Below are 18896 nucleotides of genomic sequence, written 5' to 3'. Positions count from 1 at the left end.
TTTCAAGATTAAAAGGTTATATCAGACAACGAGCACTGTCAAAAGGAAGAAATTAAACCATTGGTGTTAGTTTATACTACAGACCAAAAGAATTCCCAAGAATTAAGTACATATGGACCACACAAGTACACTGCTCACCAAGACAGGTTTGTCAGCATCTTAAGTTTAGGAATTAATGATGTTTTTATAAGCAATTAAGTGCATTTAGCAGATGCTGCTACAGTTGAGGAATACTGAACTTAGACAAGAATAGTACAGAGGTAGAATACTGACATGTAATTTTAGCCCCAAGTTTCAACCCTGTTCTTCTACATTTTGTACTGTTTGATGACAAGCTCAGGTGCCCAAAGTAACAGAAGCAGAAGTTAGCTACAGTTTCAGCAAGTATGGCCTCAGTCTTGATAAGCCTCAGTTTCCTGCTTCAATGGATACATCATGGTAAGATACCCACACCCTAGAGGTATTGACAGTCTAACTACATTAGCAAATCGGACTACTTAAGGATCTCTAATGACCACAAAATGCAGGTTTTTTCTATTAATGTTTTGTAATTTTGTCAACAAATTAGATAGCATAGTGAAGTACATGTTTCCTATTTTTAAATAAGCATGAAATGCAAAGTATAGAAACAAAACAAGCTAAATAATCTTGCTGCAAAGATACTGAATAAACTGCTGCCTGCTGATACAATCTAGATAAAACAAGACAGCAAATTCACTGTACTATTATTTTCTGTTCAAAGGTCAAGTAAGTTTAATGTCTTAACTCTAAAACAATACAGATTCTATTTAAAAATTTCATTAAAAATAATTTAATCATAACATTGTTGTGTGCTTTTAACTTCTTGTGCATCACACAGGCAAGACAAATAAAATACCCCACAAGAATTGCACATTTAAATACCGAAAGGAATCTCACGCTATTTCATTGTTGTTACACTGTATATTTTTACTTGCTTGTAGTGCCATATTGGCACCATTCTGACCAAACTATCAAAATCAAAAGTTCAAGAACAAGCAAGAATCAAAAACCAAATCCTAGTAATCATATCATCCCTGAGATTCTCTCAGAGGAAGAGCTCTCCAAGTGAGCAGAACATCAAGTACTCCCAAGCTGCACTACAAAGTGTTCCCAAAGGTTTAGGAAGAAAAACTAAAACTACAGGGATTTTAACCTTTACGTTTTTACCTTTTACCTTTTTCTAGTAGCTGGTTGAAATTCATCACTGCTTGGTAAGTCCTGACTGACTGACCAACAAGTGGTTAAAAACTACTGCCTCATGCCTTATTGGTAATCTCCTGTAAATGTTTTCAATAGTTCAGTCTACTCACATTCACAATGCCTGCAAACCTGGATTATTTCTGTCCGTAGATGGGTCTAATTCTGTAGCTTCTATATATGCAAGAGAAGCAGACTGGGCCAGATTTCTCTGTGAAGTAAGCTAGCCTTACCAGAGCAGTATTTAATAATGCAATCAAGTTATTTCACAACCAGAGTGCATTTAGTATTTCAAAGAAAAATCAGTAATAACATTAATAATTATCTTTATATAATATTTATAATTAATAGTAAACAGAGGAAGAAATCTAACTGTGTTAATTGCCTAAATAATTACACTATTAAATAAAAATTATTAGATGTTTAGAGCTAACTGTGCATTTTCACAAAAATAAATTAGCTTAATGCTCAGGTTCATGAACAAAGGCAAACTTGGATTTAGACCACAGTGCATGCATACAAACTAATAAAACCATTAAACAGAATTGTTAAGTGATCCATTGTGCATTTTCCTTCCCCTCTTCAAATATTAAAAGCACATGATTTTTTTTTTTCTTCAGTAAGAAAAACCCCATACTTTTATTATAAAAAACACGTTTTGGATGTTAATAAATTTCTCTGGAATCCTGCGTCAAGCCCCCTTGGGATCTGTGGTGAGCTAATATTAGATTAGCATAGGCACCAATTTTAAATACTACCAGAGCTTTAAGCTGTGCATTTTCCTATGCCTTCTCCTCACTGCATTCCTTCTTCCCAGAAAATATTCTTTAGAAGAGTTTCTATAAATAAAATAAATTGAAGCTTTTAATCGTTTAATCAGCTTTCCACTCTTCTTTACTGAAAATGAGCCAAATAAGAGGTCCCAAATTTTATTAAACATGTCATTCCATCTTGAAGTTTCAATACTACAAAAAAATTTTCGTAATAAGCAAGAAACCTCTCCATTTTGTAACAGCTCAATAACTACTGTAGGAATAGATCTCAGCGCAGCAAGGGGCAAAAGGACACAATGATGTGTGACTTTACTTAATGCCACTTACCCCACAGTGAATTGTAACCGTGCAGCTGAAGGAAAACATGAATACTCTCAAGCTTTGATTAAAGAAACCTGCCTAACTACAGGCTAACGACTGCACTCCAGCTTTACCACTTTTTATTTTTCTAGAGATAGTAATTTCCTTAATTGCTAGTGATTCTTAGACCAGAATGATAATTTAATTATATAATTATATAATTATAAGTAACAGATCTCTGGTTCCTGTGGCATCAAAGCATCTGTCACTGCTATCAGAAAACAGATTTCACAGTTAGCTGTGAAATCTTTAAGTATTATTGCTGTCTTACGGCTTTGTAGGCTTTGCAGGAGGTTATAGAATTTACACACACACACACACGACAGAACAATTCTTCCACAGTTTAAAAATCAGACCTTTTCCAGTGAAGTAGGATAAAAATTTTATAAAGTTTTGAATGCAAAAAAGGCCCAAGAGATCTTGAAGATTCATGCACTGGAGTATAGAACAGTGTTAAAAATTCCACTGAGGGCAAAGACATCAAATAAACAAACAAAACAGAACAATACTCCAGGCAACAGCATTCTTTATCAAATCTCTCCTTTGTAACACCCAAGATGGTTCTAGGTAAACACTCCAGTTGCTACAGAAAAAAAATTTAAGTGGTTTGAAACAAGATACAATTGGTTTACTTCAACTAAAACAACCAAAGAAAATTAGTCTGTATCTCATGAATATTGTGTATGATGGAGAGAGAAGACTTAAAAATAACTCAATTCCAAGCTGCTTGATAGACAGCTGCGTGCATTTTAGAGTTGCTTTATTGTTGCCGGTGGTGCTTCTGTTGCTTCACAGGCTTTCATACTTCAAACTTAAATAAGACCCAGCTGTCCTTTCTATTTTAACTTCAAGGATTCCAACTGAATCTTTATGCTTTACAGTTACAATTAAAAAAAAATTGATCAGAATATAAACGGTTACAATTAAGCATTGAAATTAAATGACATGTGACACAACAAGGAGTCTATCCTCCTGGTAACATCATCAGGGAAGTGCCAGATGGTCTTTGAGGAGAGAGCAGCAGCTAAGAAGCATGAGGTTTTAACACAAAAAAGGTCAGTAGAAGATAGATGTTCAACCCCATTAAAAACTGAGAAATAGTTTTCCAGTCTCCCAGTGAGTTTCCCCCTATCTTAGTTTACAACAGCAACATTAAAAAGACAAGAACCCAACAAATAAATTTACAGAAGCAGATGTCACCATGATTTTGTAAGTCTCCATCTACCAATGCTTTTTTTTGCATCTTCCTACTCAAGATAGTAAAATCTCAAGATTTAGAACTCTTTGAAATAAGTTTTAGGTAAGAAAAAGACAGATCACTTCGCACTATTAAGCATTAGGTAAATTTTCAAAGTCAGTGATTAGCTTTAATCTCATACCTACAAAATTTTCCAAGCAGCTCTTTATGAAGCATTAGAGAACAGTGCCACATTTCAGACTACAATCTATAGCCCTGGATATATACACCTGGCAAACAGGTTGTAAAAACCTTCATTTGGCACTCATCAGAGCTCCATGTCTTTGGCTGCCCACCAGAAGGAAACGATATAATGCACACAAAACCTTGTGTCACTGGCTGCAAGCCTTCAGAGCCAGAACAATTTACACACCACCTTTAGCTTATTCTGTACCTTTTAAGGATCAAAATGTCAACACAGTGTCTGCATACTGTAACAGATGGGAATAATTTTAGAACAAATATTTCTATAACTGATTGCTCTAGGAAAAGCTTTTTGCCACTGTAAAAAAACCAAACAACTGAAGTCAAATAGTTCAATTATTTTGACAGAACTCACTTCATTAGTCATGTGCAAGAATAGATATGCTGGTGAACAGAAAATAGCAGTACTACCAGCTCTCCCATTTTCAAATGCCAGGCATATGAAGCTACTTGAGATATAAGTTCAGAGTAAGGCTGTATCTTAGACAAAAGCAAACAAAAAAAGACCCTCAAGCTGGGCATAGGGCGTTTTTGAGGGGTGAACTTGTATATCATTTTGCAGGGCCTATACACTAGAAATGTTTATTCTACAACTTGATGCTCTCTTGCACATCCACTTCCACAGCAACAGAAGGCAGTATGGGAGTATTCTTGCAGGTAACAAAGGTCCAAGATTTAATCCATCTTTACTCACTATATGTGATAACAACTAGAAGCTTGAGTGAGTATTCCTGCAATTTAGTCAATGCAATTGCTGAAGCATTTAAGATTTCAGTATAGCTTACCAATTCTGCATCTCAACTAGCAAGCTTGCTATATTTTTAATACAGGAAACTAAAACTGAAAAAAACAAATGCTGCCAGACTGATTTCCTTTTTAAACACGGTATTATTTTAAAGTATTTTCAATTGGAGCATTAAATCTCAGCAAGCTGAGCTGTTTTTCTGTTTCACAGAGCACCTAGACAGAGCATTGCTTCCTTTATCATATTCCAACCAAAATATATATATATATTTTTAAAGCATCACGATTTCACTCTTGGGAAGTATTAAAAAAATTATATATATATATATATATACACACGCATATATATTTCTGAAAAGTATTTCATGCAAATATGTTTATGCATAGAGCTTGCCAAGAGGTTTATAAATCAAAATGTTGCTGTACAGCTAGAAATTGTCAGAAGTACAATAGTTTAAAAAGGTTAATATGGTTCTATGCAGAAAATAAAGTTACACCATCTTCTCACATGTGAAAGCCAACTTTTGAACAACAATTCACCTTGAAGATGAATACTTCATTGATAAATGCACACACATACACTTTCACCCACTATGGGAAATACTGGGAGTTGGACCACATTTTTTTTATGTTAAAGCGATGCAGCGATCCTGACCAGAAGAGCACTGTTCATCAAGACCTCTGTGATCCACTTAACAGTTAACCTGAGTAGATCTGAGCTTGGGCTGTGCTGCACAAATTCCTAAATTCTTAGGGTACAGGATAAAGCTAGGCAGCTGATCGTAGGAGAGGAGCCTGCAGGCAGGCAGCTCCCATCTGGCATCAGCAACTGAGCCTCCTGTGTGTCCTCACCTTTATGGAACAGGGCAGCACCAAGCTCTCACACAAACTTCCTTTATGATTGACAGTCGCAATGAGTAAAAAAAATACGGCAATAACTCAAACAACAGAAAAGGAAGAAACTCTCCTTATGGACAGGGAGTGCACAGCATGCCGCAGGTACATTCCCATCATCTGCGCAACCTAAGATTATTTACACCAGTCTTTCTTTTCACACTCAGCTCTCATAAACAGCATTTTAAATGACACTTTAGTCTAAATCTTTAGTCTGAGTGGCTTTTTACTGGGATCATAATGAACCAGCACTTCCTGATGAAAACACTCATAACCATTATAAAAATAACAAAGTAACAGTGCTAACAAATACAGCAACAGAAGAAGATGATCTGACTGTATCCCTTTCAGACTGAGACTAATGAACTGGCATTTGGGTAGGAGGGAAGCATTCATCCACATGATAAATCTGTGATGCTTTATTTGAGTTCCCAATAAGCAGCCAAAAATTAATCCTTTTTATAGAGGTTGAAGAAATGGAAAAATGGACGAAAAATCATCTTTTGATAAAGTTTAGATTTGGTTAAATTCTTATTTATATTCTGAATGGATTTATTGATTTAATTAAGTGGGAAGAAGTCCAATGTCTCTCTTTGGAAACCTAAGAAGACATTTCATCCCAGACAAACAAAAAAACCCTGGTGTTTTGAATATTATGGGCTCCTCTCATGAATAGACTCCCACCCCCTTCTATCCTCTCCATCTCTTCCTCCTCAAAAAAAAAACCCTCCCCAAGTTCTGACACTTTCACTACAGGGAGGAGCTGGAATTAGGAATTTAATACTTCATCACTTACACTGAGACACTGTGAAAGATGCTTTACATTTGCTTGTTGTAACTTGCCAAGTGCAACTATGTTTATCCATATATTTCAAAGCTGAAATACTTACTGAGACTTAAAGGAACGGGATATTTTACATTTAGTTCTATACAACTTGATAAAGTTACAATTTTTTGACAGATGATACAGTATTTTTAATCCTTTATTTACACAATATTAGCATGTAAATTAAAAAAAAAAAAGAACTAATTCAGAAAATTTCAACAAAAAACCCAACCAACTTTAAAAAAAGCTCTTTGATGTGTTTCGATGCTGAGGCCACATTGGCATACCTGTTTCCATCATTTTCCCAAATATCTACTTACCAGGAAAACCTTCAAAAGTGATTCTGTCCCCAGGTACTGCTCCAGGTGGGGGAGCCAGAATTTCCACTTTTTCTGGGGAGCTGGCACACATCACCATTGCTTGAGACACCACTCCTCTCATCTTTGCAGGTTTCAAGTTACAGAGAAGTACTGCCATCCGATTCTGCATCTTGGGGGAGGAAAACAGAAGGATATGAGTACTTAAAATGCCATGTGGTTCTGGGGACTCCCATTATTTCGTCACAACGAAAGAAATACAGTGACGAGATCTTACCATGATAAGCGAAGTGTAAGAGAAGCACGTAGCAACAGATTCACGATTTTAACGCCTGGACACCAGTAACATAACATTTAAACCCCTTAAGAGCTGGCCAGTGAATAAGGGATTAAATGCTGAAATGTGACATATTTATCATGGAAATATGTAATATGCAATTCAGAAATCTAAAAAACAGGCGAGGCATTTCACTTGCATTCCCATCTTTATTCATTACAGACCACCACTTTAGTCTACTTTCATTATAGCACTATTACCGAGCAATTTCTACTTAATGATGATAATAACAACAACAAAACCGGTCTGCAAATTAGGCTCATAGGTAAAAATTTCAAACTGTATCCTGGAAGCTTAGAGGTCTTTTACATAATAAGCTCATTTGAATCTTAAATTTTATCTTATTTAACCCAAATGCCTTGAATTTTTTTTAGTCACTGAAAATGGCTGTATATACTGTACACTGAATTTGTTAGAGCAAACCTGTGAAACTACATTTCTCTGGGTTTTGTTTTATTTTAATAAAAATTACAGTAGTAAACCAGAGAAAATATACTTTGTTCAGAAAAACTGCCACACTTGGGACTATAAAGCAAACCACACTTTCACAACTAATAAAAATGAAACCCTGAACATTCCTAAGTGACAAAGTAAAGATGTCTTAATTACCATGCTACTAGTGCACATTATATATATATATATTTCATATTTCTAGATTTTGGTCTTTGTGCATCACTACACAAACTTTCAACAAACCTGCAGGATTAATAATTAATAAAACTCATATGATTGACTATTTCAAATACTGTATATTTTCCAAGTAGAACACTTTAAAAAGCAAAAATATAAATAGCCAAAATGAAGCAGTTGCTAAGGAAAAGTTGATCTTGCATAAGTTTCAAGCCAGCCCATTGACTGAAAATTTCTCAAGTTATTGCTATGGAAATAAGTAGCCCAAAACACAAAAAATGGTTGTAACATGTCAGTGACTAAAATGCAAGTTGTGGTATTATCTAGCACTGAATTATCACTATTGAATGGAATGCTAATTACTGGGTGGACAACACAGTGATCTAGAAAGAAAGGAGTTCAAGGCATCTAAATGGAAGAAAAAGTTTCTGCTATAAAAATCAGAGTATATAGTTTATAACAGATGTAAGTGTAATGCGTCCTCTTACAACAAATCTAGAATAGAATGGTAGAACTGTAGAATAGTATTTCTGGAGGATGATGGTGGCCTTTTCCCTGCTTGTTAAGATACATTCCCTGCATTTCTGTTCTTCACTTCTGATCACTGACACGAGGTTCTCTTAGGTTAAAGAGGATTTCAGGAGGTGACAAAAAGTGACACTGGAGAATTGCCTGAATTTCAAGAACAATTACCTGGAACAGGTATCAATGCTAGAAACACAAAGATCCACTTCAAAAGCCAAATGCAGTGGCAGAAAACCTGTCAATTCCTTTTGACATTTCAGAAATTTCCCCAATTGTCCCCAGCTGCCAAAAGAGCTCAGCAATGGCATGGTCCACCCCATGCCAACATCCTTCCATATCCCTATTACTTGTGACACATCTGTTCATGACAACAGAGGGTGCAACTTCTGACGTGGCTTCACCACCATGTGAACAAAAACACAGCCACATATAAAGTGGGCAAGCAAGACGTTTTCACACCCATAAATAACTTGCACCGTATACTGAAATGTTAGTGAAGATACACACTGTGCTTCCTAACCAAAAGTAAAATCAGATGATACAAATACTACAGCCTCAAACACTGCTAAATTACCACATCAAACACCAGAATCATGAACAGCTGAATTTTTTTGTGAAAAAATTTATGGCTATGGTCCTTGATCTGATGTATATATTTTTATTTCAATATATGGCAGTAGACACATGCCAGGCCTTCACATTTTTGAACACTTCAAAAAACACAAAAAGATGGATGCTTGCCCCTAAGAATTTACTGTCTTAATAGAGACTTGCCAAAACCAAAAACAGACACGCAAACAAATTGTTCTCAAAGAACGTGCAAGGATGATCCCTAATTCTCTGCTAATGAGCACTTCAGATTATTCTACCACTCAGAAAGAACGTTAAAGAGAAAAGACTCTTGCTGCCATTTCATTCTATGCACTTCACGTTTGTAAGTCTTAAAAGTCATTTAGAATGGCTTTTAAGATGCTTTCTTCTACATACTTTCTTGAAAGCAGACTGCTAAAAGCAAGCAATTTGAGATTTTGTCCACTGCAAATCCAGTAAGTGGACACCATAGGGTGATCAGTGCAGAATAGTTACTATATTCAGTCTTTCTTTATTTTTTTGATTCAGTAACTTTGTGTAGCATAAAAACAATCACAATTTTAATTGCTTCCTATGTTTGCAGTCTTACCATGGGGACAGTGTGCAAACAAGGATTGAAAAGACATTTAAGAAAGTGGAGCTTTTTCCAGACTAAGACCAATTCCTTCATGATCCATTTTGCAGTTGCTCAAACAACAATGTATTAAATGCCGAGCTTGAATTTGAATTTAGGAGAAGCCTTCAGTCAATTCCTCTCCCCCTCTAGAAGAGGTGTGAAAGCAGAACTTAATCTTGAAGCCTTAGGTTGTTCAAAGGCACCCATAAACCATCTGTGTCAAACACCAAAGTGTATTAACTAAAAGAAGCACAGAGGCAGATTCTATTCTACACAAGGAAGCAAAAATATGCATTTTGTATTCCACTGTTGTTTAAGCTATTTATTGCCAGCTAAGCTGAATTTACATGCTCTCTGCTTTACTTCTTGCCAAATATTTCAACAGGCTATAAAAGAGAATTGGAAGGCAAAGGTTTCGAAAGTTTGGATCATACCAACAAAGGTACTATGATTTCTCTACTACATAGTAGGAAACCTAAAGGAAGGGTAACATCTGTTTAGTTTCGGAGTCCAGTGTGTACCAATGGCATGGAATAAGATCCCAGGATAGAAGCACTGCAATCAGAAACTGATTTGGGGAAAGGGTACTTCTCTGGTTTCTGGCAAATGTTGTTAAGCATTACTTCCATCTGCATTTTATTTTTGTTTTCATGACTGTACAAGTCTTTTAGCAGAATGAAAACATATCCTATAAACAGATGAATGTCTTAAGATACTTTAGGAAAGGAAAAGCTCTAAGTAAATAATTTTGTCAATACCTTATCCAGAGGAACATGTTTCACTAAACCGCTGACAACAGTCCTTGGGCTTGCTTCACCAACATCCACTTGCTCAACGTACAGAGTGTCTGCATCTGGATGCTTTTCAGCAGTAATAATGCAGCCAACACGAAGATCCAGACGAGAAACATCTACAGGTTTTGCATCACTACTTCCAGCAGCTGGCTGCTGCTTCTTCTCCTTCTTTTCACCTATCGAAGAACATTTTGTTCGTGAAATTAACATTTAAAAAAGCACAACTAATGTATATGAATACTGCAAGGGAAAAGTGAGCTACAATCTCAGAAATAAGCATAAATTCTGTGCAAAACACAAAAGAAGAGTAAAGAGTTAGCACCTCTATTACCAGTTTCCAGTGGTGAATCATCATGCATACTTCAATTTACATCATTACCTCAACTAATTGCCACCTCCTGTTTGTAAAGTCACCCTGAATTTAAGTGCAGCTAACATGGGTAAGTGACATAAATACTCTAACAAAGGCCACATCAATAAGCCTGATAGTCCCATTTTAATACTTAGCAATTACCAGTAAGCCTTGCCATGGTGTTTCACCAGTAAAAGCAAACTAGGCAATCACAGTCCATCAGGTTACTAGTGCTTATCAGCATTATCAGCATTGTACACAGTCAGGAGCTGTGAACTCACTGCAACTGCACTGTCACAGCTGCAATGCAACTCTTCAAGATGACCTTAGCCAAAATGCTTCACTTCCCAAACTTAACAGTGCATGAAAATGCTCATAGCTTACAAGGTTCCCCTGGTGTGGTGTCTTTACCCCGTGATCATCACCCACACAGACTGTATAGTATAAAGCAACAGTGACTCAATGCTCCCCATACTCAGCTGCTTATTTAGATCATAGAATCATAAAACATGCAATACAGCTTTCAAGATGAGCAAGTTACATCCAGTTTGTAGATAAGACTGTGCTGTTTAGGAGACATTCAAGACTTGTTTAACAGCTATAATCTCTGGGAGATTAAGAAATGTCTAAGATGTTTACTAAATGTCTAAGATGCTTACTTTAAATAAGCATATTCAGTTATTCTTTCATCCAAGATAACTTACATATTAATGTAAACTAAACTCTCTTCTTTAGGGAACAAAAAAGGAAAAGTGAATACAACATGCAATTTGATTCATTCATCATTGTTCCAGTACAGCCTGAAATTAAATTATACATTCAATAATAAAAAGGCAGTATTTTTTTAATGTAAGCAACAGCTCTTCAAAAATATTTCAGCTCATTTATGATGAATGAAAAGCTCTAGTGATTACGACTGGGGTTTTTAATGTAATTGACAATTAGATTAATAAAATCAGTCATATATACAATAATGTAAGAGAAACTGGAAAAAAAAATCCCAATCCAAATAGCTGACATATAATATCTAAAATCATTTGAAAGTCCTGCCATGTTTATCCTTGGTGTCATTCCACACTGCTCTCCATGACATTTCTCTACAAGAGAAATGAAGTCTTTCATCAAAAGAGAACACAGCAAATGTGTACATGGTGCATATATACAGATACATAGAAAATATCCATTTCAATGCCACACGCTAAGGAGAAAAATGCTCTCCTTTGGCCAGTGTCAGAGTCAGTCCAGAATCAATACCCAGAGAAATCACACAGATGAGATTTGCATGAAGTAGAACAATGAATATGAGAATAACAGAGAGGAAACAGATGACACAGAGGACAGAAAGCAAAGGTATTTGAGATATTCCATAATTTCATCAATTTCTAGACTTAAAACCGAATTTTACACATTGGTTACTTCAACTGTTAAATACAGTATCTACAACAGATGCTGAACTCCACAGAAATAACCTGTTCAGGGCTACTATTTAATGTTCATGCTCTATTTCACCTTTTTCCAAATAGTCACTGGAAGGCAAAAGTCAACCATTGCTTTCCATATGAGATGAGCTCAGTTGGTCAGAGCATGGTGCTAATAACACTGAATTTGTGGGTTCAATCCCTGTATGGGCCATTCCCTTAAGAGGTGGACTTGATGATCCGTGTGAGTCCCTTTTCAACTCAGAATATTCTGTGATCTGTGCTTGTCTAACTGAGTCTAAGCTACTTGTATTGTACTTCCCCTCATCATATACAGAAAGTATTATTTTTCCTTACCAACTGAATACTTGCTCTGTAGCCACTGAATACTTGAGGGAAACAGTTAATTGAATGATATGTGGCCTCTGCTTTTGTGTTTACAGCTCTGTGGAATATTAATGCAGCAAAGACTGTAATACGTCAAAAAATATGAAATGGCTTGTAAGTCTCTGTACAGCTCACCAGAAAAATAAGAGAGACAGAGCACTATCATAATATCCAAATTCTGAAAACCTGTACAAATCTATTCATAGAAAATTAATAATAATCTGCATTAGAGAATGTGTGCAAAACATAGGTTTAAGTTACAAGATACGCTTGCACGAAAGTACAGGTGTCCAACAGACATGCCTTGTTTTTTGTTGGTGGTGGTTTTTTGAATGAGGAAGTTCAGTCACATTAAACAGAATTTGGCATGCATCCCATGCAAGGAAGAATCTGTAGCTTACTTGACAGCCTTCATTAGCTTCAAGTACTTTCAAGATTTAAGAGCTAGCACATGACTCTTCCTACTGTAGCTGTATGAAAGCTTTTATTCTGTGCTCAAAAACATGCAAAAGCACTTGCATAAATTAAATACCTCAACTGTCTATCACAGATAAGAAAAGTGAAGCACCTTTTTTTTCTACTTTTTCCTTCTTTTTCTTTTCTTCATCTTCACCTTGAATTTGATCTTTGGAACCAGAAGATGCTGTAACTGCTGTAGGTTGTGGAATATCCTCTGAAAATGAAGCTGTAGAAAGGGTTGTACCAGGAGGAACTGTGACCTGCTTTACTAAAATCAAAACCACAAAAGTTAGGGCAGTACCAGAACTTTGAACACTGACATTTTTAAGTGTCCAACATAAATGAAAAAGCAGAGAGAACTGAAAATTTTGCTTCATATACCTAAACCACAACTGCTGAGTAGTGAAGCACAACATTACAAAACACGTTTCAGAACTCAATCTATGTATGATTATTATCATCAGTTAAAACGAAGTGTTTGACTACATATTTTTAAATGGGAGAAAGTGCTAAATAACAGAAAATATGTAAGCAAATACCATCTCTTTTTATAGTTGATGTCAACATCTAGTTATTTTTTTCTACCAATTCCTTATTTCCCATTTGTTTAGTTTCAGTTTATAGCTCATCATACTGGAGACTATTCCATAAATGAGTTATGCACAAAATCCTTTTTATACAGTATTCAGATCATCCCTCAACTCTTATGATTAAACTTCAGAAACTGAGCCTGAATAATATGAAACTATCTGCAGACCTAACATGATCTGTTGATTTCGCACATCCCTTCCCTAAATTCTCCACATTACCTTCAATAGCTCTTTAACCTGCTGATACAGAATTCTGGACATTGCACTATCAATCTTACCAGACGAAAGTGTACGAATCACCTCTCTTCTACATTCTGCTCTTCAAGAATCTCATCAAGGCTTTTAATCCAATAACTGTAGTGAGTAAGCATCATCAGTGCACTAGACAGTATCATCAAGGCTCCCTTTCCCAAGAAAGGATAGATTAGATGATTTTTGAACTTTCAATCCAGGCTGTTCTATGATTAACAACTGATAAATCCTTCTGATGTTACTATTATAGAATTCTCCATTCTGCATACATTTTGTTTTGTATTTCAGATATTTATTAACTTTCCTGAAGAACTGCACTTTGTTAGTTTGATACCTATCCTCTTCAACACAGAAATGATTTGCACAAATTATATTCTTATAAACGACTTTCTAAAATCATTTGAATATGAGATTTGTTCTACCAACAACCACTTGCTTGCTAGTTAGGGAAAGTCTTTGTTTCTCAGATTTTTGAAAAAATATCTCATGATATTTTTGATCTTCTGTGTCCATCTAATTTCTGTGCTCAACTACTTAGTACTTTCAAAGCTAACAAACATCTATTTCCTTCATAAGAAAAGATATTAATTTAGTCCTACTACCACTTAGATGAACTAGCTAATTAAAGGAAGATGCACATCAAGCACTTCCTTTGCCATCTTGGACCAATATACCTTGAGACCTCTCTCAAGCAAAACAGATTCTGTGAAATATCCTACACCTGTCAAGAACTGCTGCAGACTAACAGACAACAGAGAAATGTAACTAATGGTTTGGTTTAGTACATGAAAAGGCTTTACTGGTGCCCAAAGAAGCAAAATAATTCTCTGTATTCACAACATGTTAATCTTTTTAAAGACTGAATGTGCTGTTTTACCAGTAAAACATTCAGTACAGTTGAATGCTAGCATCCAGATACTATCTTAAACAATTACAATACTGACAGCATGGGAATAAATAGCAATAACTGTTGAGGGCAGAAGAGGACTTTAAAAGACAACATCCTGTATCTGAAACACTTCCATTTTGGGGAGGTTTTTCTCTTTTCTTTTTTAATATGAAGTATATAATGATGGTACAAGCTGAATAGAACTACATAGAGGAGTGCAAAGAACAAAGAAGTCCAATGGAAGGCTGGTCTAAAGCACAGAATCATAAATTCAGAACATACTGTTTCTAATTTTACATTACCACAGCTTTCCTAGTTAAGTCCCTGACCATCTGTACTTTGCACTATGGCTTGATTTGTCCATAGTAATTTTTCAGTCATGCCAGATTAAATATTCAAAGCAGCAAGAAGAGTTAGACATGCAGCAATTTCTATGGTATTACAAGGAGTTATTGTCATCAGTGAGGTTCGGGGCTTATTATGAAAGGCACTGAACAAAAACATTCAAAGAACTAGTTCCACTTCTGATTAAGTTTGGTATATGGATCTGTCAGGCCTGCAGCTCATTAAAAAGTTGGAATCAAGTAACTTGTCATAGGCACAGAACCTAGGAAAATCCAGGATTTGTAGGAAGTACCATAAAATCACATACAAAAGGTAAAAATCAAGAAGAATTAAGATAGTTTTGTGCTAACTACATCTATGTTGTATGAGAACAGCACTTTTTTCCCCACCTCCATTTCGAATTTCAGCCTGAATCAGCTCTTGTTTCAGCCCTTCAATTTCTTTCTTCAGTTTAGCATTTTCTACACGGAGCTTCTTCTCTTCTCGGAGAGATGCCTGCAAGACTAGAATTGACACATTAAAGAAACCAGGTTTCAGTAACTAGCATTCAATCACTTTGGACACAGAGGTTTCTTTTTAAAGAAAAGTGAAACATGGTGAGCCAAAAGCACGTAAGTGAAAACTTTCAAGGAGTGTATCATCAGAAATACTTAGTAATTATTTACTTTGTTAGAAATAGCCATTTTTACAATACTTACATAATCAAGTTGCCTCTCAATATACTATCTTCTCAGTCCCCTAAACAGAATCACAAGAAAAAACTCCAAGAAACCTAGAGAAAAACCTTGATGATGTTTGTAATACACAGCACCTCAATTCATGGATACAGTGAAGTTAAGTACAAAATATCAAAGTTGAAGGTATGATACTCTTGAAAGAATGCCATAGTTGTGAAAAAGCAGTAACAAACTCAGGATAATGCACGGTCTTGTGTTCTTTCCAACTCCCCTTACTCCCTTCAAATGGAATCCTGTCCTATCAAATTTCCATAGTTTGTGTCACTAATTCTTCCTCATCCATACCTCTTCTAGATCAGAATAAGCAGCTTCGAAAACAAACAAACAAACAAACAAAAAAAAAAAAACCAAAACCAAAACCCCCACAAACCACAGGACAGTGAAGTGGTGCTACTGTTACAAGTTTTATCTTGGAGAACTTGAAACACACTTTAAAGGCTGAGCACCACATATTCTCATTGTCTCCTATGAGCATTTACTGTTAACCATCTGGTTAGTAGGTTTAGCATAAGATAGGTAAATCCTTACTGGCTTTTTCCTTGAGCAGAGCAACTTGTTGCTTGAGGTACTCAATAACTTGATCAGCCTCTGCACCCTTCTGCTCCAGTCTGTTCAGCACTGCATTGTTGGCTGCCATCTTTACCAAAAAACGGGATAAAAACCTAGACAAACAACAGACAGCCTAAAATTAATAACTTCTTAATGCAATAACACTGTTATCTCTTACCACGTCAAGCAGTTCTCAAATCAGTTGCTGAATAAAAAAGCATTGCTAAGTGAAAAGCTGGGCTCCCACCTCTTAATGCAAAGCCTAAACAAAAAGCAACGTTAAACAGAATCTGATGTTTGACAGCTGCTTTCAAGCATTTTGGAAGAAAAGCTATTTTTCTTCCCAGCTGTAGAAAATGTGTTCTCCCTTCACGAAACAGAAAAAATAATAAATCTACCTTCTCAGAAGGAAAGGTATGAATATATTTGGGGAGGGGGGGAGGGGGAAGGGGGAGGAAATAAAAGGGAAAAGATTGGACAGGAAAACACTGTATCCTGTGCTTAACTAAAAAAATATATATTAAGTGTATACCGATTTTATGGAGACGAAGAAAATGGAATCATCCCACAAAAATTTCCAAACTTTTCTAATAAATTTATTCAGAATATACTGAATATTTCATACATTGTAGTTGTGCATATATTAAGAATGTACTGTTGTTTTATTTTTCATACTGAGAATTCATGAGTATTTTTACTTATCATGGATATAAAAAACTTTTATTAAGTTTACACCTTCAGAGTTATTTTAGCACCAATTTTGATTGTTCAGTTTTGTATCCACTGAAATGGAAGGGGCAGCACACAGATAACAAAGAAGCAGGGAACACAGCAAAGAGCACAAATAAATGCTGTCTAACCTTCTTTTATAGTATTCACTATTTACTAATGTTTCACAAAGTAGCTCTGCCTTGTGTACAGCCTTTATTTCTTGAAAGCTACCAAATCTGGCCTACCTTCCTTCTCAGCAACATTTGTGTCTAAACACAAGAGCTCAAATAGTGGCAACAGAATGATGAAATACAGTTACAGTCACTCATATCTGCAGCAGAAAGTACTTTTTCTCTCTCAGTATCTAAATGAGGAAAGAATCTGTTCAGTTAGTTTTCCAAACTAATAGCTGCCTCATCTGTAAATCAAGAAAACTTTTTACAGGTGGGAAGAAAAGATCTTTACAAGCAACAGTGATTTAATTCCTGCGAGGTGACTTAATACCTGTGGATTTGTCCATCAACTGCAACAAAGGGAAGAATTGGTAAGAAAATGGCAATCCAGGCACGTGTTGGCTCCTCAATTTTATCAAAATCCAAAAATGCCTTTTCTCATATCAAACTGGCAGAAAACTTCCTATTTTATTCCAAGAATACTCTAACACTGTGATCTAAATCTGGTTTCAACATACAAATATTCCCTGTTGGGATATGTAGCAAAAGTCATGCTGAAGACAAAACAGATTAGAAGTAACTGAAAGGTAAACAGATACAATCACACTCATGCCAGTGTTAACATACTGCCTCAACTGCATTCTAAGTATCAACACACATTTTATATCTGATCTTATGTTATAAATAACTCAAATCCCCACAGCAATATATCTAAATAAATAAGTAAATAAATAATAGTTAAAAAAAAACAGGAAACAAACTGCAATTGTTCGGGAATAGTGTATTTAAAAGTTCCCAAAGTAAAACTCACAAAGCCAGAGACAGACATAATAGTCAGATGATGCATGGGGTATCTGGCAAATGTAATGCATGAACCAACATCCTGCCTTCTTTGCAATACAATACAATCAAAGTCTGTTTTACACACACTGTTCCACTTAGAGGTGTAAGAGTATTACTGCCATCACACCTTCCACTCATCCACAATAGTTTTTTTCTTTTAAAAGAAAGAAACTCTCCCAGAGCAAAGAGCAGAAAAATCTCTCCAGGACAACTAAATTAATTTTTATATTCAAATTAACCTCTGCTAACAAGAAAATAATTTTGTTTTCATGGGCAGACCGAAAACAGAGAGTTTTAAAAAGGAAAACAGTGATTCCAGTGAGTTACTAATTAAGATGTCAAATAGAAACAGACATAAATCTGTTATGGCACAACACAGCATAATACAAAGCCTGGGATATTACTGTCTGCATACCAGTAAGATTTCTTGCAAGCTACAAATTCTCTCAGGGGAACACAATACTAACAGTGGAAACGTTGCCAACAACAACAGAAATGCTACTAAAACTTCAAAGTGAATAGAATTGGTACATTTTATAGATTTTAGCCAAGTTGGCTAATGAACTGAAGATCTGGAAATGAAGTTACATGATTACAATTTTCCCACTTGTCAAATAAATTTCCGTAAAGCTAGTATTGTAACAATAACACAAAGGAATAGGTATTTCCGATGCTAATATAAAAAGGCAACAGGCTGAAGTGAACTGCTGCAGGAACAAGCACAGGAACCCATACAGCAGAGTGATAAAACTGTATCCAAAAAGGGCGCATTAAAAAAAAAAGCAAGATCCACCCTTTATTATAGAACACAAAACGCATCCAAAAAAAATTAGAACTGCAACAATGAAAGTTCACAGTTTTTCTGGTTTTTTTAAAAATTTTTTAACCTTTACCCTATTGGTCTCAGCCTTAGAATATATCCAAATCAAAAACTGCACACACAAAAGACGCTTAAAACATAAACCTGGTCGTAGCTTACTCTTCAATATTAATATTGTCTATTGTTAAAAGCAAGAAAAAGCCAAAATCCCAATAAAATTAATGACAAAACTTAAAACTTAACCTCTAAAAATTAGTTTTGGAATCTATCCATAGTCTGAACATGGAACCAATTACTTTCCATTA

At 35.6% G+C, this 18896-nt stretch overlaps 1 protein-coding gene across 1 annotated transcript in view; it reads right to left on the bottom strand.

The window, feature by feature from the left end:
* Positions 1–18896, bottom strand: part of AIMP1 (aminoacyl tRNA synthetase complex interacting multifunctional protein 1) — a 32316-nt gene that overhangs the window by 460 nt on the left and 12960 nt on the right. Inside the window, exons 2-6 of the mRNA XM_008635605.2 lie at positions 16024–16157; positions 15148–15261; positions 12792–12950; positions 10031–10242; positions 6577–6745 (exon numbers count right to left, since the gene is read on the bottom strand). Of these exons, the coding sequence (XP_008633827.1) occupies positions 6577–6745; positions 10031–10242; positions 12792–12950; positions 15148–15261; positions 16024–16157 (788 nt within the window). The remainder of the gene's footprint in view (positions 1–6576; positions 6746–10030; positions 10243–12791; positions 12951–15147; positions 15262–16023; positions 16158–18896) is intronic.

Source organism: Corvus brachyrhynchos, unplaced genomic scaffold, assembly GCF_000691975.1.
Source record: "Corvus brachyrhynchos isolate BGI_N302 unplaced genomic scaffold, ASM69197v1 scaffold175, whole genome shotgun sequence".
Taxonomy (NCBI): Eukaryota; Metazoa; Chordata; class Aves; order Passeriformes; family Corvidae; genus Corvus; species Corvus brachyrhynchos.
This window is presented reverse-complemented; position numbering and strand designations above follow the sequence as displayed.